Here is a 25,662-nt window from a genome sequence, read left to right on the forward strand (position 1 = left end):
CGGTTGCTATTGAGGAAAGTGTGGTTAGACCAACTTACGATTGGGAAGAGGAAGACGTGAAAGGAAAAGCAACATATGTGGAATATTTCCCTCACAAATCTCCGCAAAAATTCAAACGGGTAGGGACGGTCACTGGGAACCAACAGTTGAATACGAACAACCGGACTTACAAACAGAGGAATTGAGGACTAATTACAAGCAGAGGAACGAGGAATGAGGAGAAGAAACTGGTCCAGAAAGGCTGGTCCGTTTTTGTTTAATTTTTGCAATCTAGTTTTCGTTAAAATGCTTAGGCAATCGAACCTTTTAATTACCATGTTACGTACATTAATTTTTTTCTGTCGCAGTGTCTTTGATATACAATATACAGTTTTGTTCAGAGCCGTTCGATGCTTATGAATCCACTTATATCTAAACAAGTCTTCCTGTACTTTTTTGTTGAAAAAGCGTAGATTCTATTCGGCACATTTTTGAATGTCGATGAAGGAACATGTATACTTGAAACAAGTTTTTAAGGTAGACGATAGTACAAGAGCCAAATTATCAAACACCTACAGCATGGGGTATTGAAGCTATGATATGGACTCAGGTGAAAATAATTTTGGGTTGGCATGTGGTGTTGCTCGTGCTCTGTTTTTGTGCTTCTATTGGGCTGATTGCTTTCTAATATTCCTTCTTTTTTTTGTTTTCTGTTGGCTTCTGCCAAACATCTTGTTTTTGTTTTCGTTGATATTAGTAGCTTTCTTGAGGCTCTGATTTGGAAATTTTTACCCTCTTTTCTTGCCTATTCTGACTAGTTTATCTTGGTCTTTTCGTCGCTTTTTCTTTTGATGAATAAACAACAAAGTCTTCGACCAGGGAACATGAGAATTCGCACTATAGTACTGGCAGGCCAGGCCAGGCCAGCCTTGAGCCACGGTGGGAATGGGCTTCCTAAAAAGCCAGCCTGGGCCGGCGTCAGCATAGAATGAAGGGGGACGCCCCTAATGTTGTCTTGGGAAAGCCAACTTCTTGGGTTGCGGGCAGAGAAAAACTGAAGCAAAGACTCGGGTCGAGGCAGAGCGTAACTAAGAGAGTCATTCCATTTTAGCCTATTTGTCAGATGACTACTAATTCACTTATGAGATTAGTATTAGCCGCTTACCCCGGAATGGAATGGTTCCGTAACTTCCGTTTTGCGTCTAAATTCTTTTCTCTAATACGGGTTGTAACGAGGATCTTGGGAATTAACAAATATAGAGTATTAGAAATAACTCTGTTACGTTCCTGTTACCCCTATGCTTGAAACTTGAAAGGTACTTGATCACACGCAACAAATCTCACTGATCAGATGAATACTCGTGTAATTTTTTATTTTTTTTTTCCAACGGAAAGAGAGAAGAATTTATTAACGAAGAAACCCGTCAAAGGACCGGGCATCATCCAAAGCAAGATTAGCTAGCCAATAGGGGACATGACCCCCCCAATTTTCTAGTCTAACCCCTAATAGGGAATGCTTAGCCAACGAATGGGCTACCCTATTACAAGAACGATTAACATGCACGAAAGTACAAGAGGAAAATAGAGGCAGAAGAACTAAGCAATCCAAGAGAATAGAGCTACAATCCGCAAAAGATTTTCCTGCTTGAGTAAGTGCTTGAACAACTTGGAGAGAATCACCCTCCAGAACAATCTTTGAAAGGCCTCTATTGGCTGCAAAGACCAAAGCTTCCCGGAAGGCCATGGCCTCAACAGCTCTAGGGGAGAAAAGCCCAATAAAAGGGATGGCCACCATGCCCACAATCTGCCCCCAATGATCTCGAGCCACAATGCCGACCCCAACTGAGCCATTTGCCCTTTGAACGGCCCCATCAACATTTAGTTTTATCACATCAACAAGAGGTGGACGCCACATAGGAACGCTCCCAGAAACAGCAGGGCTTTGGAGAGAATGATGATCAACCATGACAACCTTAAATTCGGAACAAAGAGCAGAAGCCTTTTCCAGAATCATAGTACCATCCCAGCCAAGGCCATCAAAATACACTTGATTTCTTGCCTTCCAAATGAACAAGCAAATAGAAACAAAAAACGCACTCATATTCACCAATGTATCGGACGCATAAGAATTATGGGGGAACGAATACCACCAATCGATAAACTGAAAGGAATTCCACAGAGAAGAAACCATAGAGCTAAACGGGGAATCAAGCCACACCGCTCGCGATAGCTTGCACTGGAAAAGCAAGTGCTCTAGTGTTTCATAATTGGTCTTACACCTTGGGCAGTAGGGAGAAACATCAATACCTTTACGATTCAAATTAGCACATACAGCAATAGCATTATGGGAACATCTCCACAAAAACATCTTGACTTTATTAGGAATTGGTAAAGACCACAAAGATTTCCAAAAAGAGTCAGAAGGAATACCCGAACTCGACTCACCGCGTTCTCGAGACTGCCGTGGAAGGTTGCTTTGTTTTGCCAAACGATAAGCCGATTTAACTGAAAAGGACCCATTGCTGGTAGAGTGCCATAAACCCCTATCTCCGCAGCCTTGTGAACTGATTGGAATCGAGAGGATTGACTCCACATCGGATTCCAAAAAAAGCTCCTTAAGCAATGAAACATTCCAGCTATGGGAAGTGTTATCGATAAGATCCGAGACACAGTGAATGTGGCTAAGGGGGGAAGCGGTTGCTGGGGGAGGACTAAGCACTTGAAAAGAGAGAGACCTCGGAAGCCAAGGATCGCTCCAAATATCAATGGAAGAACCATCCCCCACATTCCATCTCCAGCCCCTTTTAAGAATGGCTCTGCCTACCAAAATGCTGCGCCATGCCCAAGAAGCAGAGTTCGGGCAACAAGCTTCCCAAAAAGACTTATTAAAAAAATACTTGCCCTTAAAAAGTTGTAGAAATAAAGAAGGCGGGCCTTGTAAGAGACGCCAACCTTGTTTCGCAAGAAAGGCCAAATTGAATGAATAAAGATCACGAAAGCCAAGCCCACCATCGAATTTGTTGTCACAGAGCTTGCTCCAACTAACCCAGTTAATCTTGTTCTCCCCTTCTTTTGAACCCCACCAGAATTTTCGAATTGCACTACAAATATCCTTGCACACCCGCTTAGGCAAAAGAAAACACTGCATCACATAATTAGGCATAGCTAACAATACCGACTTGATCAACACTTCTTTTCCTGCCATATTAAGAATAGTATCCTTCCAACTTTGAAGCCTATTAAAAACTCGGTCTTTTACGTACCTAAACACCTCAGTTTTGGACTTACCAATAATGGAAGGTAAGCCCAAGAATTTACCTCCTTGAATTTCACAATTAATATTAAGAAAGTCGGAAATACCTTCCTTTACATTGTTGGGAGTGTTCGGACTGAAAAATAAAGATGATTTATCCCTATTCACCATTTGCCCAGAGGCCGCCTCATATTTACGCAAAACCTCATCAATAGCATGACAGCCTGAAGTAGTAGCCTCCCAAAAAAGTATTGAATCATCGGCGAAAAACAAATGAGAGATTGCTGGACAATGTTGCCCGATTTTAACACCATGGAGAGCGCCATTCGATACCACTGTTTGAAGTAAAGAATGGAAGCCTTCCGCACATAATATAAACAGGAAAGGAGATAGCGGACAGCCCTGTCTAATTCCTCTAGAGGGGGAGAAACGATCTCCTTTCTCACCGTTGATCACTGTAGCAAAAGAAACTGTGGTAACACAGGCCATGACCCACCGAATCCACTGATCAGCAAACCCAAATTTACGAAGAATCGCCTCTAAGTATGACCATTCAATACGATCAAATGCCTTTGCCATATCAAGCTTCAAAGCCACCCATCCTTTTTTACCATGCCGCCTATTTTTGAAAGAATGCATTAGTTCATGAGCGATAAGGATACTATCTGATATCTGACAGCCCTCAATAAAAGCACTCTGATTTTCTGAGACTATGTGAGGAAGGATGGGCTTAAGTCGGTTGGCTAAGATTTTTGTAATGATCTTGTAGGATACATTACAGAGGCTAATGGGGCGGAACTGGTTAGGCTTTGTAGGGCATCTCACTTTAGGGATAAGAGTGATTAAGGTTTGGTTCACACTTCGTAACATATGAGATGAATGGAAAAAACTTTGCACAGCCGCAATGACATCTTCCCCCACTGTCGGCCAATAAGATTGAAAGAAGAGAGGGGTCATACCATCAATACCAGGCGCTTTAGTCGGCCCCATCCCCTTTAGGGCAGAACGAATTTCAGAATCTGTGACAGGTCGGACAAGGGAATGGTTCATAGCATCAGTAATCATATGAGGGATGACCTCCACAGTCTCACACATTTGGAGAGTCGGGCCAGCTGTGAAAAGATCCGTGAAAAAATGTTGGAACTCTGTTTGCACTTCGTGAGGGTCACTAGTCCAGTTACCATTGGCCACCTCAATACCAGATATACGGATACTCGTGTAATTCAGACACACATTTATCTTGAAGTTTATACTTAAAATCATATCAGTCTCGAAATTTTAAGCCAAAATTTTTTTTCTTTCATGCTAACACTGAATCACTACTTTCATTACAAACTTTATGAGCCGAATAAGTATGAACAATTTGAATCACTCATATGAGTCCGGAAAAGCACAACAGGCCTGCTACACCCAATCTCGTGGTTATTCTATAAGCCAATGTATCTTCACACTGAATATAAATTTAAATTGCTCGGTGCTCGCCCATATACTCAAATTAGTCTCAGAAAATGGTAATGCGGGAAGCAATTGCATTCTTCTGTGATGAAAATTTTGATTTCGAAAATGTATATTTATGCGGGGTAATATCGATGAGATATAAACTTTTTTCAGTGAAATTGACAGAAAGGATGTTAATTTCTTAAAATATCTTGATTTTCTTGTTACATTTCAAGACAGGATATCATGGAGGCGGATAAGTGCTTCAACAAAATGCAAGATGAAGTAAGGCCTAGCAGTGAGACATTAAACTCAAGTGTTTTCAGCTTCTAGGGAGAATGGTAATCGTTTTCAAGGCAAAAAAAATTGCATGGTTGCACTTTTGCTATTGAAAATGGACTTTGTCACTGTTAAAGTATTCAACTCAGAATTAATTGGCAATGAGTGGAGAGGCCCCCAGGTTCACATACTAGTTTTTGGAGGAGATAATAAACTAATATAGGACAAACTCTAACACTCCGCCGCACGTGCGACCCCCGACTCGCACGTGGAGAAGTAAATAAATGATGCATAGCACTTGGATCACAACAAACAACGGTGCCCTTATAGGCTTATAGCACAAACAAGGGAAACAAATTCTCCGACGCCCTAGCTCTGATACATACCATGCAAAATTCTGGAAGTTCAAATCATTTTATTCATCTTTGATCACTATATATATAGAGTACAAGAGTATCAAATCCCATAAGTCATGGGAATATGCAAGATTACAGCTAGCATGATAACAGGATTTACAATAATGGACTGAATGAATAGTACATGGACATATTGAACATGAGGTTCTAAAATCACGGGCTGGGATATCTTCAGTCAAGGATATGACTGAATGTGTGCTTTCCTAATACTCCCCCTCAAGTTGGAGCTAGCATGAGGATTGATCATGCCCAACTCGGATTTCAGGAAACTAAACTGATTGCGTCGGAGAGCTTTGGTAAATATGTCAGGACATTGCTCTTTGCTGGGAACATTCACTTTAGAATTTTCTCCCTCACAAGATGGCAATGTGTTTAGTGTGCTCATGAAAGACCGAATTTGCAGCGATGTGCAGTGCAGCCAGATTATCACAATGAAGAGCAACCGGTTGATGATGAGCTGACTCCTAAATCTGTTAGGAGATATTTTAGCCCAGTAATTTCACAAGTCACGGAGGCCATGGACCGATATTCAGCTTCGCCGGAAGAACGAGAATGGTGACTTGTTTTTTTGTCTCCCAAGAGATGGAACGATGACCAAGAAAGGTAAATGAAACCAGTTGCAGACCTGCGGGTGATCGGACAACTGGCCCAATCAGAGCTGCTATAACAAGTCAATTGTAGCGAGCTGCTGGAAGATAGAAGTATTCCTTCCCCCGGTGTTGTCTTGAGGTAGCGTAACAGAAGCAATGCAGCATACATGTGGGGTTGTTGAGGCTCATGCATAAATTGACTGAGATTATTGATGGCGTAAACAATATCCGGCCGAGTAATATATGGTCAGGTAAAGAAGCTGACCAACAAGACGAAGATAACGACAAGGATTGTCAAGTAAAACTCCACTGTGATCGAGTTTGAGTTGTTGTTCCATAGGAAACTCACATTCCTTGTCAAGTAAAACTCCACTGAAGATAACGACAAGGATTGTCAAATATTTGCGTTGATTGAGAAAATTTCCAGATTTTGAACGAGCAATTTCGATGCCAAGAAAATATTTCAATTGACCAAGATCTTTGATACGGAAACACTGGTGTAGGAAAGCTTTGAGACATGATATGGCCTGATCATCATTTCCTGCTATGAGAATATCATATACATAAACCAAGACAATGGTGTAGTGATCACCTTTTTTTGTCATAAAAAAAAGGTGACCACTGAGAATATCCGGCCTCAAGGAGGGCAGAGGAAATTTTTGCAAAACCATTGACGTGAAGCTTGCTGTAAACCATACAAAGATTTATTAAGGCGACGAACTCGAGTCTCCCCCTCACGATGAAATCCTTGTTGTAAGCTCATAAAAACTTCTTCATGGAGGTCACCAAGTTAAAATGCATTGTGCACATCGAGTTGGTGCAAAGACCAATGCTGATAGCAACTATAGCGAGTAAGCAATGGAGGGTGGTTAACTTAGCCATAGGAGCGAATGTATCATGATAATCAAGGCCTTCTTGTTGGGTGTAACCTTTGGCAACAAGACGTGCCTTATAACGCTCTATGGTTCCATTGGGGTGACGTTTTATTCTGAATACCCATTTACACCCAGTTGGTGTTTTACCTGGAAGAATATTAGTCAAGACCCAAGTATCGTTATCCTCCAAGGCTTTAATTTCAGCTGCCATCGCATCCCTCCAATGAGCATGTTTCATAGCCATGGTAAAAGAAGTACGTTCCTCTTCTAAATAAAGGGCTGCTATGAAGGACATATATATGTGCAGTAGAGAATTTAGAGTAGTTCAGAAAGTTTGACAAAGGAATGGGAGAACCTGGTCATACCTATGCACTGGACTTGCTTGGAGGGGGTGGCAACATGGCTGTAGAGCATTCATAATCATAGTGTCCTCCAAACTTCATTGTTGGATTTTTATGTAATGTGAGGAGACATGGATAGAGCAGCTCAAATGCTTAGACAAATTCCCTCTAAGAATAACATTACTTGGAGTGCATCCAACTCCACCAGATATATCTTATGCAGTACATAGGATGCAGCCGGGCCGCAATAAGTTGCACCTAAGGCACTAGTTCAAAAGAGAGAAAATGTGGATGCGCCCGGGCGCAATTTAAATGCGCCTGGGGCGCACTCGGATTGCGCCTGGGGCGCCTATGATGCAGCAAATGCTTTTAATTTGTTTTTTACTAACTTTTTCTAGTCCGAATTGGTAGGAGACTAATAAGGATTGTAAAGCATAAGAGATGCACAAGAAGCCTATATGAAGTGATTCCATGAGTTGATTTCGTTGACATATGTTTTGGTTTTCAGGTATAAATGATTCAAAAGTTTAGAAATGGTTGAAATTTGCAAGTAATCTGTGGTTCTTGGATCTGGGGGCACTGTTCTCATGCTTTTCATGGAGCTCTATCTTTTCAGGGAACGGAGGTAGGCTAAGTCCAATGGAAGCCCAATTTAACAACCAAATTTTTTTACCCAAAATCCAAATTCGCGGCCATGACGCACGACTTTGCGGCCATGTCGTTAAAGTTTGCGTCATTATACAAAAGTTTGTAGCCATGATCTAAAGTTTCTGGCCATCTTGTCAAAGTTTATGAAAGTTTGCGTCCAGGATACAAAAGTTTGCAGCCATCCTGTCAAAGTTTGCGGCTGAAATTCCCTTAATAAAAAAACCTCATGGAAGGCAAAATGAAAGCCGTTAACCTTCTAATAGTTGCTCCAAAAAGCACCGAATGCAGTCCTTTCAAATTTGTTTATGTGAAGGGGGCAGAACCTCGTGGAAGGAAAATTGAAAGCTGTTAACCTTCTAATCCCATTATCAGTGCAACTAGGCTATTACAGAATTATTTGGTTCTGATTGGGGTTTTGTTTGGAAGAATGATACATTGTTTGGCAAATAAACTGGGTTTTGAATCAGATATGTATTTCTGCCATACAATGATGGATGTCTATGTGAAATGTAGGTGCATAGGTTATGCCTCTTGGCTGTTTTATGGAACGGCTAATAGTGATCTGGTCTCTTGAACTACGATGATTATTCCGGGTTATGTTTTTGAAGGAAATATATGTGGTGCTTTCGACTCGTTCCAAGAAATGCAATTGGAGTTGGAAGCTGGACCATTGACCGTGGTGGTCATGATGTTGCAAGTGTGTTGTTCCCATGGAAGAAAGATTTAAGGGAAAAAAATTGCATTCCTCTGTGATGAAAAGCTTGATTTTGAAAATGTACAGTAATGCGGGTACTATCGATGAGGTAGAAACCTTTTTCAGTGAAGTTAATGGAAGGGATGTTGTTTCTTAGAATATCTTGATTTCTAGGTACATTTCACGTTAGGATATTGTGGAAGTTGACAATTGCTTTGACAAAATGCAAGGTGAAGTAAGGCCTAGCAGTGGGACATTGACCTTGTGTATCTCAGCTTCTGGGAAGAATGGTAATCTTTTTCGGGGAAAAAAATTGTATGATTTTGCTATTGAAAATGGACTTTATCAAAGTGTTCTCGAAACTTCATTGTTTGATTTTTATGCAAAGTGTGGGAGCATGGAGAGAGAAGTTCATGCAGCAAAATGCATGGCTCTGGGATCATGGTACAAAGTAATGCTGGCTATTACACTTACTAGTAGGTGGGACAGAGTTGAAGAAGTAAGGGGAGGAATGAACGACAACTATTTGATGAAGAAGCAGGTGTGGAGCTTCGTTGAAGCCACATGATCAATCTATTGTACGTTTTGCTTTTGGAAATCGACGACGCCCTCAAAAGTGTTTCCTTTCGAAAGTGCCTCGAGGCCTAAATTTTTTGTTCAAGAATTGTCTCATAGACAAATAAATATGGGCTAACACAAGAACCCATGACCACTAGAGTGTTTTTTTTTTATTCAGAATTATGGAGTTCACGGTTAAAAAAAATATTTGCACTTTCGACCATGTTGGCATGGAATTTAGTGGTTCATTACATCAAAAGAGAAAAAAGTGAATGCTCCTAAGGAGCAATTCAAATGCGCCTGAGTCACATCATGAAATGAGAGGAAATAGGATGTGCCCGGGGCACATTCAACTACACTTGAGGCACATTACAAAAAGAGAGTAAATACGGATCTGCCCGGGCGCAACGTAAATGCGCCCGGGGCTCACTTGAATTGCTCCTGAGGTGCATGTGATGCAACAAATATTTTTTAATTTTTTACCGAGTTTTTCTAGTCCGAATTGACAGTAGACTTAAAAAATATGCAAACCTTTAGACATTATTCAGGATTGTTAAAAGCATAAGAGAGGCACAAGAAGCCCGTTCGAATCGATTCCATGAGTTCCATCCTTGAAGGTTTCATTGACATATACTATATGTTTTGATTTTCAGGTATAAATGATTCAAAAGTTTAGAAATGGTTAAATATGCAAGTAATCTGTGGTTCTTGGACCTGAGGGCACTGTGCCCGCTCTTTTCATGGAGATTATCTTTGACGTAAAAAACGTGATCCAAATCGTCAAGTTTGTCGCACAAGCAACAAATCTCACTGATCAGGTGAATATAAACTTGTGTAATTCAGACAAATATCTTGAAGTTTATACTTAAAGATCATATTAGTCTCTCAATTTTAAGCCAAACGTGTTTTGTTCATGCTAACACGAATACTATGATTATTACATAACTTTATGAGCCGAACAAGTTTGAACACTTTGAATCAAGCATATGAGCCCGAGAAGCTTAGCAGGCCTACTACACCTAATCTCGTGGCTATTCTGTAACCTAATGTATCTTCCACTAAATAGAAATTTAAATCGCTCGGTGCTCGCCCACATACTCAAATTAGTCCAAGAAACTAGTAATGCGGGAAGCAATTGCATTCTGTGATGAAAATTTTGATTTCTAAAATGTATAAGAGGAAGGGCAGTAGAAGCCGAAAGATGGGAAGATGAGAAGCATTCTTAGATGTGGTTTTCTATCTTTTTTTAATCCAAAATCTTTAATTTTCAAGCAGCTATTTCTCTTTTTATGCTTCTTAGTGGTGAAATGGAAGTGTTATTCTTATTTTTAGAATAATCTCTACAACTTTGACTTATTTGGACAGCTTATTGGTTATTTATACCATCTCTGTTACATGGACTTCTTGTTTTGTATCTGTCCGGCAGACATTGATGTATTTGCATTCCAATCTGCACAGAAAAGGGAGTGGAAGATGGAAGATAGTCGTACGAATTTGAAGCTGATTGTTTTCCTGGTTGGCTTGAAAATTTTAAGTTTTGCTGGTTTATCTGTCATTCTAGCTTGATTCCCGCCCTGGCTTTTGTAAGCGCTTTTGTTCCACCAGCGAAATTCGTTGTTAAGTTGGAAGTAATACACTATGTCGGGAGTAATACGTGACAATGTTCCATGGTACATTGGGAGATCTGAATAACTTTTCGGATAAATCTTTTGAAAAAAATTCAGGCTCTAAAAGAGGGGGAAAAAAAATCGGACTTTCATTCGTCATCGACAATAACGCTGTCTATCTTCTTCTTAATCTTGCCATCATTTTATGTAAATTGGAATTCATATCATCAAGCTCGGCTCTGATTAAACAGTGTTACCTGGAGGTCACATTCAAATCCTCAGCATCTCTTTTATGTGAGTATGGTCCCCTTCGGCCTAAATTTATAAACCATGTGAGATCAATTCACCTAATGGGCACGTCCAATGGTCTCTCTCCTAGCTGATTCTAACTGTTTTCTATAGGCGTTGGTTTCCTGGGATCGGTCCTACGTGAATGTTAAGGCTTCCCGCCAACCCCCAACCCACGCCACCCTTGATTTGTGTAAATTGATTCGGTTCTTGATTGATTACAAAACCCAATCAATTTGATGCATGCTCAACCCTAATCAAATTATTCAGTACATGTGGTGCAACTTAGAGCCAGCTTTGGACATACGCTGAGGATGCAGCCACATGGGATCCCAAATTTTATCAAATTTAGATGGCCATCCAAATTTTTGTACATGTACATTATGGCTATGACCAATTACTATGAGAGCTTAATTACTATTTAGTCACTAAAAACGCAAGAATATATTAGCGATGTTTAAGTAATACATTTTGAACTAACAAAACGATTATCAATTTTTTTTAATTTATGTTTTTAAATACATATAACATTTCTCTTTAAAGTTGATTTTATCCTGTGAAAAGGATTTTCTTCGTGATTTATATAGAGGATTTGGTCTAAAAAGTTCCCATCGGCCCCGGTAAACTCATTGCCGGCCCTATGTAAGATGACCCGTTCAATTACTACTTCCTTATATATAGCTAACCCCAGTAATCCTCGAACAAGAAACACCAGAGAACTGTAACCTTGAAACAGTTTCGAGAGGAGAGATCATGGAAACCGAATCATTCTCACAATGAAAGGGTAAGATCCAACGTAGAGGAGGAAAGGCAGCAAGAAACACCAGAGATGAAGCACAACCAAATTTTCCAAATATCCCAGAAGAAATCATTCTTCAAATACTCCAAAGGCTACCCCTCAATTCTCTTTCTCGGTTCAAATGTGTTTCCAAAACATGGTTTTCTTCGATTTCAGACTTCTCTGCCAAAAAAAGAGGAAGAGATATGGTTCTTGTTGTTTCTTAGGATTTACTTCACTCCATTGACATAGAAAACTCCCACGGCAAACAACTCTATGAATCTGAAGACATAAAAAAAACTCCCATAGAGCAATCTACGGTTCCTGCAACGGGTTACTGCTCATGGGTATCGACAATGACCTTTTCTTGTGGAATCCACTGACTAGTTATTTCAAGAATGTATTTCATTATGACAGATACTACTTCGCTTACTTCCATATTGTTTCCGGACTCTGCTATGATTCTTCCACTGATGATTACAAGGTTGTTATGGTCCTTAACGAATACAGTCACTCTCCAGAATATGCTTCTAAAAATGTGGTCGTTGGTAGTTTCAAAACCAAAAGCTGGACAGAAGTTGACTGTTCCTCCTATATTATTAGGTCGTTTAGTTCAGGGCCTACAGTAAATGAACATCTGCTTTGGTATGTTTCTGAGGTAGAGAAATCCAAGTATTCTCAAATCGTTTACTTCAATACCCAGATGGGTACTTTCAAAAAAGTACCGATGCCACATGCTAAGCAAAGTGATGGAGATGTCGTTTATGGTTTGGGAGTTCTGGATGAATGCCTTTGTATGTCTCGGTCAGAAAATCCGAGCGACGGTGAATGCAACAAAATTGAGGTACTGGTGATGAAAGAGTACGGCATGGCAAATTCCTGGACTCTTATGTTCATCATATCAGATTTGAGGCCGTTTGGTTATACCAGGAAAGGCGAAGCTTTGGCTTTAAAGGCACCTGCTTTGGCTTTAAAGACACTTCCTCGTGGTGATGATAGTAAGGATATTTGGCACATAAGCGTGTACAATCCAATTAACAATTCAACTAGGGATATTCCTATTCCGACTCCAATGCGAACTCATTTTTCCATCATCGATTTAATTATATACGAGGAAAGTGTGGTTAAACCTACCGATTACAATTGGGAAGATGAAGAGCTAAGAGGAGAAGCAACATATGTGGAGTATTTCCTGAACGGATCCCATCGGAAAACGAAAATGGAAAGACACACTTATTGACGTCGACAAGTGGAATGACGTACGTGAATAGCCAGTGTCTCAAGACGAGGGTGTGGCTGGTAAGAGGAAGAGGATTAGAAGCAGAGACAGGGAGATGAGAAAGCATTCCAAATGGAGCAAGTAGTTTCATATATCCTGTCTATCCAAAATTTCATGTTTTTAGCAGCTATGTTTCGTTTCGCTTCTTTTTGTGTGTGTGTGTGTTTTGATGGGAATTTACGATTCTTTGGACAGTTCATGTTGATTTATACCATCTTAAATTAAGATTTTTAATGATAACAAAGCCGACGACCTGAAAAAGTTCTACTCATTTTTTGTCCATAAAGGTATCCGCTTGTATGTTACATGGACTCTTGGTATGAGTTAAGAGAGCGCCTATGCATCCAAGTGTTAGGTTTATCTAATTTTATTTCAAGGACATGGAGATATCCCCAAATACAGTGTACAAATTTGTGAGTGAATTTCTCTTATTTTCTCGTAATCGTTTCAAAGTATCTGAGGAGATTTCATGCATAACATAGGAGTTCGACGTCTAAATCATGGTAAAATCAAACTACAGAATATGCTAAGCGTCTTCACGTACTGTCTTAATTACTGGTTGGAAACCAAATCAGTGGTCTTCACTGTCTTAATTCAAGCTTAATTAAAGAAATCGCGAAACCGAATATAATCGGAACCGTAGTTCAAAGCCCATTTCAAAAATAACTAAAGTAGTCACGAAACGATGTATAATCGAAACCGTAGTTCAAAGCCAAAACGGAGCCTGCAATGTAGGGATTGGGATATCCTCGGTTCAATAAGTTCCACTGATCAGTAATTTGGTTATCAAAATCCATGATCTCCAGCAATTGATTTAGTTCCCTATTCATATATCGCCAAATCGAACCAATTTGATCCATGCTTAGCCCTAATGAAATTATACGATATATGGTTTGCCTCATGTGAAAATACCTGTTATGTTATATAAATTGCCTCTACCTAATTGCTTGAAAGTACCACGCATCAACGTTACTTAGATCCAAAAGTATTCAATAATCCCTTCCATATTTTGAAAATATTTTTATACATCAGCGGGAGTTAGCATCTCCAACAACTAAGCAAACCTTGAATGACTACAATACACATCCCTTATTTAAGTGTATATCATATGCACCCCCAAAATGTTAGTATGAATCATACAGAAAATGTTATGAATCTTTTTGCTAAAAAGTTACAATTTTAGTAATGTTATGAATCATAATAAAAATGTTACAACTTGTATTGCTGAAAGGTTATGAATTCTAAAACAAAAGTTACGAAACATACTAAAATATTATGAATGAACTATAAAATAGGTGCATCTGGTACACACTTTTAAGGGGTGCCTCGCCATTTTCTCTACGCAACATTACCTTGCCAAGGCTGGCGAGTTTTTTTAGCCACGGAAGCCACTTCTCTCTCTCTCTCTCTCTCTCTCTCTCTCTCTCTCTCTCTCTCTATAGAGGTGTCAAACGTGTGTGCCGTGTTGTGCCATTCAACTTCCGTGCCAACCATGTTTCGTATCGTGTCATGCCGTGCTTTAAGTGTTCCGTGCTCGGCCTTTTTACTTTATCGTAACGTGTCGGGCCGTGCCTTTTTTAAATTGTATCGTGTTGTGCCGTGCCCGATTAATTAATCGCGATGTGTCGTGCCGTGCCTGTTTTGTTATGTCGTGTCGTGTCGTGACTTTTTTATCGTGTCATGTCTTGCCGTGCTTTTTTGAATCATGTCATGCCGACCCGTTTATTAATCGTGTGTCCTGCCATGCCGTGCCTTTTTAAATCGTGTTGTGCCATGCCTTTTTAATGCTATAAATTCTTCCTCTTTTATAGCGTTAGCGTTTTGGAACGTTCTCCATTAGTACTCTATTATAGCAGTGCACGAACGCTGTATGGTTCTAAATCTTTAATAGCATTCTTTAAACATTACACTTTCTGAATTAATTATAGTGGTACAAGAATGCTACATACCATTGTCCTTTTTCATAGCATTTTGGCACGTTATAAATGGCACTTGTTTATTGGGGTTCAGCTCACTATGTTTGTCTTGATCAATAGCATCCAATACCAATATGCTCATTTGGTAGCACTTTTTTACACCAAAATCTAAATGATCCAATTGCTATAAATCCAACCACCATATATTCACCTAATTACATACAAAATTAGCAGGTTAGTTCATACGGGATTTCAAAGACTATATATAGCCCTGAACACAACACGCCCAAGTTGGTGCTCGACTATATATAGCCCTGAACACAACACGCCCAAGTTGGTGCTCGAACACTGTTCTCCCACATATGGAGAACTAGGAGATGTCAACAAGACCGAAAATGTTAGGATACATAAAAAGTATCCATGAAATTGTCTATAAAAGAGCTGTTCACGTCTCAGATTCACAGTGACCCATTTATTTAGCTAGCCCGAGTAATCAAATCAAGCCCAATCCTTTCTCCATAAAAACAGAAAACAGAGAACGCAAGCCCTAGATTCTGTTCTGAGAAAGAGAATGGAAACCCTAGGAAGACAAAAGAAGGCATCAAGAAACACCAGAGATGAAGCAAAACACAGTTTCCCAAACATCCCTGAAGAAATCATTCTCCAAATATTACCAAGGTTACCCCTCCATTCTCTTTCTCGATTTCAATGTGTTTCCAAGAAATGGCGTTCTTTGATTTCCGACATCTCTGCCAGAAAAAGAGGAAGAGAGATGTTTCTTGTTTTTTCTGACGATTTACTCCACTCCATTGACCTAGAAAAATCCCATGGGAAAAAACTTGATGAATTCCAACAACGTACTCAGTATAATAAACCTCAAGCGATCTACGGTTCCTGCCACGGGTTATTGCTTGTGGGTATCGACGGTGACTTTTTCTTGTGGAATCCACTGACTAGTTACTTCAAGAAAGTATTGCATTATGACAGGTTGATCTTCAATGATTTCTGCATTGTTTCCGGACTCTGCTATGATTCTTCTACTGATGAGTACAAGGTTGTTATGGTCCTTGTTACACCCAGTTACCCTCCAGTATTCGGATCTGTATCCGTGGTGGTTGGTAGTTTCAGGAGCAAAAAGTGGACAAACGTTGGCTGTTCCTCCTACTTTATTAGTTCTTTCAACCCAGGGCCCACAGTAAATGAACTTCTGCATTGGTACGTTGCTAAGGAGAAGAAATCGGAGTATTCTCAAATCGTTTACTTCAATCCCCAGATGGGTAGTTTCAGAGAAGTACCCATGCCACAACCTAAGCAAAGTGACGGAGATGTCATTTATGGTTTGGGAGTTCTGGATGGATGCCTTTGTATGTCTCGATCGGAAAATCTGGGCGACAGTGAAAGCAACAACATTGAGGTGTTGGCTATGAAGGAGTATGGCGTGGCAAAATCATGGACTAGTATGTTCATCATATCAAATTTTTGGCCATCTGGTTATACCAAGAACGGTGAAGCTTTTGCTTTAAGAATACCACCGTGTGACGAAAGGAAGGGTATTTGGCACATAAGTTTGTACAATCCTGTTGACAATTCCACTAGGGATATTCCAATTCCAACACCAATGCCAACTCATTCTTACAATGTCGGTGCCATTATATACGAGGAAAGTTTGGTTAAACCTACCGATTACCTTTGGGAAGACGAAGAGCTAAGAGACGAAGCAACATATGAGGAGTATTTCCTGAACGGCTGCATTCATAAAATGAAAATTAAAAGTTACATCACTTGGCGTACTGTGGAGGAAGGACGTGAATAGCGAGCTTCCGAAGAGCAGCCTGCAGTACTCTCCAAGGAGTGGGGTTCTGGCTGTCGCTGTTATGAGGAAGGGCAGTAGAAGCCGAAAGATGGGAAGATGAGAAACATTCTTAGGCCATTCACAGTGGTATAATCAAATGCCAATTGTTTTTAAAGTTAACAATATTAGTGCAAAAGATTACTCACAATGGTATAATCAAACTTAGCAACATCCTTAGAAATAATCAAATTTTGAGTTTTGGATAACCAAAACTAACAACATTTTTCAATAATCAAAATTTGTGGATCCTACACCACATAAGTTAACTAGTTCCAAAATTTGTATACACACGTGTTTCAACTAGTATTTTCTTCTTCCCTTCTTCGCCCACTCTTTTTTTTTTTGGTTAAAAAAATAAAATTAAAGAATAAAAATTTTATGTAGCCAAGCTTTTTCGCTACTCTATATCTTTTTCACTTCACCAACAAACTATTTCTCTTTTTTTTCCTCCAAAAGTGAAACTCATATCTCTCGATCATCTATAATTCAATCCATCGTCGCCGGATTAAGGTGTTTTACTCTTCTTTCCTATTTCTACTACCCACCCTTGAAAAAAAAAATAAGGAAAAAATCATAATAGGAGGCAAGGAAGTCGTCGATTTTTTTTTCAAAATTAAGAAAAGGAATCGATATATTTTAACTCATAAAAAACGTAAATGGAGGGAAGTGAATGACGGAAAACAGGGGGGAGAGAGAATGAAATTGTAGTGAACCCCATATTTTGATTATGGACTAGAAGTGACCATAGTGAAGCTTAACATTGTTAAGCTTAACAACCTCTTAAGTGAATAATCAAAAGCTAATGTGTCAACTTTTGGTTATCCTTTTTTGATTATACCACTGTGGATGGCCTTAGATGTGGTTTTTTCCATCTTCTTTCTATCCAAAATCTTTAATTTTCAAGCAGCTATTTCTGTTTATTTTGCTTCTTAGTAGTGAAATGGAAGTGTTATCCTTATTTGTAGCCTTATCTCTACAACTTTGACTTATTTGGACAACTTAATTTTGATTTATACCGTCTTTATGTTAACAAAGCAGTGCCAAAAACATATGATAACCAATGGGTCACTGAGCACTTGAAAAAATTTCAAGCATCTACGTTACATGGACTTCTTGTTTCGAATCTGTCCAGCGGACATTGATCTGTTTGCATGCCAATCTGCAGAGAAAAGGGAGTCAAATATGGAAGATAGTTGTGCGAATTTGAATCCGATTGTTTTCCTGGTATGCTTGAAAATTTCAAGTTTTACTGGTTTATCGATCATTGTAGCTTGATTCCCGCTACATATCTTTCGATACTTCCCATATGGTTACACCGCGACCTTTACGTGTCCCCATGCAGTTAATTTAAACACTGATATGATTGCTTTTTGATGTTCTTTCCCTTAGTTGGGTTCTGGTTAACTATCTTGATTTTAGACTTCTGCTTCGTCATACGTAGTCTTCCCAATTGTTAAGATCATTCAGTTTGTTTGTAGCATCATGCTCTGCTTATTGGACAGTCATATCTCTGAAATGAGGAAGAGGAATAGAAGCAGAGCGATCAGCGATGGGAAGATGAGAAAGCTTCTTGATGAAAACAAAGCAGAGGACCAATGGGTCACTGAGCACATGGAGAAATTCCAACCATCTTATGTTACGTACATGTACTCGGGTGCAAGTGTTGGGTGCAAGTGTCATGTTTATCCAATTTTCATCTCAATGGCATGGATATATGCGCGGAGTACAAATTTGCTAGTGAATTTCTCCTACTTTTCTCGGATAAATTGTCGTTACAAAGTAACTTGGAAAATTTCAAGCATAATATTGTATAGTTCATGAATGCGCTAATTCATGGTAAATCCAAACCAGAGATTTAATACATTTTCTTAGTAAATGTCCAACTAAACATACATAGAAGCATGAATCTCATACTCTTATCGAAGTGTCGGGTAAGTATTTATCAAACTCGAAATTCGTAAATTCAAGCAGAAGGCAGAAGTATCACAACTTTCACACACCACCTGAGGTCAATGCACCTTAACAGACCTTTGCAATCCTCTTAAAACACACCCAAGAAATGCATATATAAAAGAATAACAAGTAAAAGTAATCAAGGTTTTTTTTTTTTTTTTTTGTGTAAGTTTGGGCCATGTAAGACATCATATAATTATGCATCTATACATATCAAGCTCAAACTCTGCCTCTGCCTCTGCCAGTCATCTGTCTTCCAACCACATCTTCAATCCCTGCATGGATCGCTCCCATGCAGAACAATTGCGTACCGCTCACAATTATCATTATGGTTTCCAAAGTACGCTGCAAATATACAATCATAATGCAAACCAATATTATCACCAATCTTTAAAGATCAATTTTATAACCAAGTTAAAAAAAAAAATGTAATTTTCTTTAGTTTTTCTGGTCATAAAACGGTGGCTTACCAAGTTTGAATCTATCCAGCCTATATTGATCTCTTTGCATGCCAATCTGCATACACAAAAAAAAAAGGGAGGGGGAAATTGATGATAGTTGTAGGGATTTGAATCTAATATATTGATTTTCCTGGTTGGCTTGAAATTTTCAAGTTTGGCAATCGAACTGATCGTTAGTTGAGTTGTATGTGAGCCGAGTTCAAGCTCAATGCTCGATTTTATAGGATCCATTTATGAGAAATATGGTGTTCAAATGAGATAATATACATAGGATTCCATTTGATAACATGGACTATACTATTATCTACGGACCTCATCTCCAATGGTATTCAAAAATGGATAATTAATGATCACTACCCCATAAGACTCCCTCCGTGACTCCATCTAGTTTGTTTGTCCACGTTTTGACTTCTTAATGTTTCGAAGAATAAAATTTTATGAAAAGACCCTTTTACCCTTCACTCATGATTTGAAGTAACTAGTGCAATGTGAATCGAAGGACATTTTTATGAAAAAACAAAATTTTAGAAGTGTGATGCCCCGTAATAGGTTAGATTCTCCCAATTGACAAACAAATTGGGAAGAAGAAAGTCAAAAAAAAAAAAAATATATATATATATATATATATATGTGAAGGAGATGAAGTACAAGTAAGCAACAGGAAGTTAAACTTATTTGTTACCCCATGGCAAGCAGTGTGAGGGTCCATGTTACAAGAGAAGAGGCTGCAGCTGCATGTAAGTTAGGTGCGTTCCATTGAATCACATTGTGGATTCCAGTGAATGAGGTAATGAATCCAACAGCTCCGGCAATGAGGGAAAAAATCACGAAGAATCCGGTGGCCAGGTTACCAAACGGAAAGTATATCGGGAAAATCCGAGCTGGAATTGACAACACAGATGCTGCAAATAACATTCAAGTTTCTGTCACGAAATAGCTGGTATCGCATAACAAAAACAGGGGTGTATTGCTATGTGTTCTGTTTTCATAGTTTTTTTTTTCTTATTTTGAAAACAATCTACCTTTGACATACGCTGAAAAGAAAACAATATTGTTTGTCGACGAACTTTTTTCGAATAAATTTTCTAAAAAATACGCAAGTGATTCGCATTAGTAGAAAAGTATTTCTTAGATACTTTGAGACCTGTTTTTTTTTTTTGAATAAACTCGGAAAATGTACAAAACCATGTGACCTGGTAGTCACGGATTCGAGTTAGGGACAGTCTCCCCGGTTGCTGAGTAAGACTACATACATTGAACGCTTTCCCGGACCTACAGTCGCAGAGCCTGTATAGTGGTAGGCATTTTGTAGAAACCATGATTATTTTCAAATTTCTATTGTTTTTGTTGTCAGAAAACAATGCAAAAATTACCTGCTTCGTGAGCTCTTTCGATCCCATGATTGACGGCCCATCCAGAGATTAAAATAATAATGAGGTACAGTATGAGATTGACGATTAAGAGCATGAATGCTGCAGATTTGCCTGCTCCAGAAGCCATGGCTTATGAAACTTGAGAGAGAGAGAGAGAGAGAGAGAGAGAGAGAGAGGAATGCCAAACTTGTTCATCTGGAGAGAGAAATTTATAAGCTAGCCAGGAATATTTCTATCCTTCACCCTGAAAACATGGTTTTAAAATTAGAATGGAGAGTTGTATACCTTTAGTTCAAAGAAATGCAATAGTTCCTTGCTTTTGTTATTGGGTTTGCCCCATTGGAAAGAAAGCATATCTTTGGCCTTTCAAGCTGTATAATAAATTCTGATCAAAAAAAAAAAAAGCTGTATAATAAATTAATAATTAACTTTGTTTGGAGTACGTGTATGAAGTTTTATTAATAACCGGATGACTGGGCTAACTTTATTTCCGAAGGAGCTTTGAAGGTAATGATCAGGCATAATCTCCAGTGGCTCCAAGGATAGAAATGGTTTGGAGTATAAATTAAAGTTAATTAGGATTAGCTGATATTTGCCCTTGTTAAGTTGTTTTTCCCTCTATGCATGGAGCTCTATAGGATTTCGGATTAAAAAGGGGAAATTTATTGGGTGTTCTTATAAGCATGGCTAGTGGCGGAGTCAAAAATTTTCTTCGGTGGGAACAATTAAAAAACACAGTCTCAAATAAAAATGGTACGTACATAATAAACACCGGTGATGTAAAAACTGTACCGAGAATTTTAACAAAATTAATAATATATCTAGAGTAGTGATAATGTCAAAACTGTTTTTGTTTGTGCCAATATTCTAGTGCATAAAAGTCTTGTACATTGCAAATGGTACAAGTCTTTTGTGCACTAAAGTTTTGGCATCAACAAAAATAGTTTTGGCACCAACAAAAACGGTTTTGAAAAATGGAGAAATCTTTAATACACACCCCTTTAAGGTGCATATCATATACACCTATTGTATGGTCCATATTGTGCCACATCATAAAAAATTACCTGTTGAACGGGTCATTCATAACATTTTAAGTCTATCGTAACTTTTATGCCAAAAATTCGTAACTTTTGATTCATAATATTTTTCTTACAAATTATAACTTTTTAGTGCATATCGTAACTTTTACGAATGAATCGTAACTTTTTAGCAATAGATTCATAACATTTTTAGAATCATAAGCTATCGTAACATTTTAAAGGGCCAGACCAAAGTTGTCAAATCCGTTCCGTACCGGCCGGTACCGGCCGGTACGTACCGTACCGGTGCGTAAACGGAACACAAAAAGTCATGTTCCGTTCCGGTTGAAATACCGGCCTGTTCCGGCCAATACCGGGTGTACCGGACAATACCGGCCTGTTCCGGACATATTCCGGTGTTCCGGCCGGTACAAAATTACCCTTTTTTTTTTTTTTACATTTTATTTATGTTTATACTTAAATATGGTAGATATATATTAAATATATATATAAAATATTAATTGCGGTAAATCCGAAACGGTACCGGGATACAGCCCGGTACCGGTACGTACCATTCCAGTAGTGAAAACGGTACGCTGGCCGGTACGGTATTGACAACTTTGCGGTCAGACTCATTTTTCAAGCATCTAATGGCAATCAAAGAGAGTGCATATGATACATACCCAAATGAGGGGTGTGTATTGTAGCACTTTCCAAAATAAAATTCTCTAATGTATTATTGTGTATGCCTTTTCAAACTACATTGGCGAGTTTCTTTATGCAAATAGTGGATATTTTGCTTCTATGTTTTACGCAAACTGGCCTCCAAAAAAATAAAACTTTCAAAGGGTAATTTAAGCTATATCGTGGCATTCTAAATGGGAGAACATTTCAAGGATTTAAACTATTTCTAAAAAGGGTACATATACAGTTTTTTGCTTGTAGCTTTTCGAGCAGCATTTGACAGATGATCATCCTTAACAGATTCCAGATTCAGAGTCAGAGAGGAGTACTCCAGAGGTTTGGAATAGGGAAATTAATTAAGCGGGCTATTGATCATTGCAAAGGCAAAAGATTCGGAGGAGTACTCTAGAGGGTTTACCACCTCTGGAGGGAGAGGAATTCTGGAATTTTTGGTGGCAGAAGCAGGAGTGCTAATTCTGTGTTGGCTATGTGAGAGTCTTATGGTTGGTGTTGTGGTTGAATTGGGTGTCGGGTGGGTACCACGTTGCTTGGCCGACGTGGTGCCCGAGCACCACATTCGGGCCGTCCAAAAGTTCATTGAACGGTCCAAATTGAAACACTCTCTCTCCTCTTTCTCTCTCAAAATTCGAGCCGTCTAAAACCAATATAGAAGGCCCGGCTGCGTCAAACAGGCACCACGTGGTATCCGCTCGGCACTGAAAATCTTCTCGTGTCATCTATTCAAACAGGCACCAGTTTGGTGTCTCCCTGTCATGTATTTTCATTTCCAAAAATACCCATCTAAAAATTTACCCCTAAATTTCCCTCGAATCCAATTCACAGCAGTTAACTATGGGCAAAAGGATAAGTCTGCTCTTCAACTGCTCCCCACGATGTGAACTCAGCCAGAACTCCCCTCTTCTTCTCTTCCACCCCTCTTCTCCACACATCCCCTCTTCTTCTCTTCCACCCCTCTTCTCCACACACAGAGTTCTATTTCCTTCACGTTTCTTCTTCATAAGCTATAACTGCCAAAAAGTTTTGTTCCTGCCTGCTTCTTCGTCCTCTCCCTCGCTGCTTCTTCCGGCAAATTTCTGCAAATCACCCACCTTTCCACCATCTCAGGTTTGTCCACCCTCAATCTTCTCTCCCTTATTTGTAGACTTTCATTTTCCCCCATTAGTAGATGAAAGAGTTCTTTCTTTTTTAAATCGGTACGAAAAAGTTCATTTTCTCATAATCTTCTTCCCATTAGTAAATTTTCCAACTCCTGTTTCTATAATTCACGTGGCCATCATGTATCAGGATAGGTAGTATTACACAAAAGGAAAACCTGAAAAGGGCTACGTGAGAAAGAAAGTAGGATGAGTGGGGGAGTAAAAGAAGGATACGCAGGGAGAGGGATATGAGTTTTGTCCTTGACGTGTTCAATAAAACGCTTCAGTGAGTATGTTGCGTGGCTTTTGGTTTGTTAATTTCATGACAGTGAGGCAAACACAAAAAAAAAAAAACTTAATTTGAACCCGTTGGCGCATCTCGAAGTACCGTTATTACTAACTAGAGGCTGGGGCACATGCGATGCGTGTGCAAGTAGAAAGTATTTTTACAAAAATATTGTGAAAATTCAACTTGCACACGCATCGCGTGTGCCCAGCCTCTAGTGATTGTTACAAAGGGGTGGGAAAATAATTTCGCAGTAAATTCTACCGAAATCCCAATCAATAGATAGTCCGAAGATGTCTACACGTGGCATTTGAGAGCGCTTCAGCTTCCGTTTCATTCGCGGGAGAATATAACTTCCACTTGCATTATCAAGTCCTTGTACTTTACTAATTCTTTTCTTTGGCCTCCACACTCTCAATTTTATCAATTTAACCTTACCACTTTTGGTCTACTTGAATGTAGTCCCTCCGTCACCTGCCTTCGGTGTATCTCAACTTGAAAAAGAATCCCAAAAAGGAAAATTAGTAAAGGACTAAATGCCATGGTTCGCTTTTTTTAAAATAGTTGGAGATTATTCAAAATAATTCAAGACCAAATTAGAACAATTGTAAAACCCTAGTTGGAAAACATATCCATACACACTTCTTTCTTTCGTCTCTCAGTATTATTTCATTTCACATCTTAATTTATTCACAACTAAGTAATAAAAAAGAATGTGTGATACCATGGTTAAAAAATATGGAGATGAATTTCATTGTTTCCTCTTTAATTTCAATGTATTGTCTTTTGTACAAAAATTAAAATATTACAAAATATCTCATATGTACCACAATTAAATAAAAATGAACATTTGAGATTCAATTTGATAAAACTCGATGCTATTTTAAAATGATGAAATTGGAACCATGAAAAGTAAACTAGATACCACCAAGGGTGGTTGTCTAGTAGTTCAGAGCTTACTCCCAAGCCCCAAGTGATCGAGGTGGTCAAGAGGTTCAAGTTTCCAGTAGTACGATATATGCTCCATCACGCTTTGCCCTTCCAAAAAAAACTCGATCGTGTTTTACTAGCTATTGGTGGGACGATCACTAGGCCTTCTGTGGATCTGAGTCCCTACATTTACCCCTAAGGAAGGACTGTTACGCCTGGTCGCCTCTTCCATTCCACCCTTTTGAGTACCCAAAAAAACAAAAGAAAAGGTGAAGTAAAATATTCCTAAAACTATGGAGTACCAATAGTGTAATTTACCCCCCCCCCCCCCCCCATCTCTCTCTCTTAAACCGTCGCAGGCACCCCCATAAACCTCTGTGGGTAAACTACAGTTAACCCCCCTTTAACTAAGCTTCCGGTACATTTTGTCCCCTGTAACTTTTTGATTTGACACTCAACCCCCTCTAACTAAGTGAAATTCAAACGGTCATAACTTCTTCGTCTGAAATTGAAAACATGCAAATTGTATATCAATTTCGAGGTCTTGAAGTCAGCTTTCTAATGACACCAAAATCATATCACGATTCAATGCACATAGAAAGTTATGATCAAAACGGTCTTTCTGTCTACCAGCCCTTACTCTTTTGATCATAACTTTCTGTGTGCTTTTAATTGTGATGTGATTTTGGTGTCATTAGAAAGCTGATTTCAAGACCTCAAAATTGATATATAATTTGCATGTTTTCGATTTCGGACGAAGAAGTTATGACCGTTTGAAGTTATGATCGTTTGAATTTCAGTTAGTTAGAGGGGGTTGAGTGCCAAAAAAAAAAGTTAGAGGGAGCAAAGTGCACGCGAGGCTTAGTTGGAGGGGGTTAACTATAGTTTACCCAACCTCGGTTACTCCTCTGAGTTTCTAGGGCGCTGCTATTCGCAGCCTTCTATTTACTTCCATAGCTCGTTAAAAATTTCTAATTATACTCAACAGTTAGTTACCGAAATTGAGATA

At 39.0% G+C, this 25,662-nt stretch overlaps 6 protein-coding genes across 6 annotated transcripts; 2 read left to right on the plus strand and 4 right to left on the minus strand.

Annotated features, from left to right (window-relative positions):
* Positions 1–5,539: 5,539 nt before the first annotated feature.
* Positions 5,540–6,123, minus strand: LOC131316288 (uncharacterized). Its single transcript, XM_058345608.1, has 2 exons — positions 5,990–6,123; positions 5,540–5,834 (listed from the first exon to the last, which is right to left on the minus strand). The coding sequence occupies exons 1-2, from the start codon at positions 6,121–6,123 to the stop codon at positions 5,540–5,542; spliced, it is 429 nt and encodes a 142-aa protein (XP_058201591.1).
* A 37-nt stretch (positions 6,124–6,160) lies between these two features.
* Positions 6,161–6,625, minus strand: LOC131316290 (uncharacterized mitochondrial protein AtMg00810-like). The gene has a single exon (XM_058345611.1). It carries the CDS (start codon positions 6,623–6,625, stop codon positions 6,161–6,163), a length of 465 nt encoding a protein of 154 aa, XP_058201594.1.
* Positions 6,626–6,713: 88 nt separating this feature from the next.
* On the minus strand, positions 6,714–7,073 carry LOC131316291 (uncharacterized mitochondrial protein AtMg00820-like). The gene has a single exon (XM_058345612.1). It carries the CDS (start codon positions 7,071–7,073, stop codon positions 6,714–6,716), a length of 360 nt encoding a protein of 119 aa, XP_058201595.1.
* Positions 7,074–12,086: 5,013 nt separating this feature from the next.
* Positions 12,087–12,983, plus strand: LOC131316292 (F-box protein CPR1-like). The gene has a single exon (XM_058345613.1). The coding sequence runs from the start codon at positions 12,087–12,089 to the stop codon at positions 12,981–12,983; it is 897 nt and encodes a 298-aa protein (XP_058201596.1).
* Positions 12,984–15,509: 2,526 nt separating this feature from the next.
* On the plus strand, positions 15,510–16,751 carry LOC131316294 (F-box/kelch-repeat protein At3g23880-like). The gene has a single exon (XM_058345615.1). It carries the CDS (start codon positions 15,510–15,512, stop codon positions 16,749–16,751), a length of 1,242 nt encoding a protein of 413 aa, XP_058201598.1.
* A 1,871-nt stretch (positions 16,752–18,622) lies between these two features.
* LOC131315995 (membrane protein PM19L) lies at positions 18,623–20,901 on the minus strand. The gene is made up of 4 exons (XM_058345259.1): positions 20,578–20,901; positions 19,887–20,106; positions 19,214–19,259; positions 18,623–19,088 (listed from the first exon to the last, which is right to left on the minus strand). The coding sequence occupies exons 1-4, from the start codon at positions 20,702–20,704 to the stop codon at positions 18,963–18,965; spliced, it is 519 nt and encodes a 172-aa protein (XP_058201242.1). The 5' UTR covers positions 20,705–20,901; the 3' UTR covers positions 18,623–18,962.
* Between the last annotated feature and the right edge of the window lie 4,761 nt (positions 20,902–25,662).

The sequence above is a fragment of the Rhododendron vialii genome, chromosome 2a (assembly GCF_030253575.1).
Source record: "Rhododendron vialii isolate Sample 1 chromosome 2a, ASM3025357v1".
Classification (NCBI taxonomy): domain Eukaryota; kingdom Viridiplantae; phylum Streptophyta; class Magnoliopsida; order Ericales; family Ericaceae; genus Rhododendron; species Rhododendron vialii.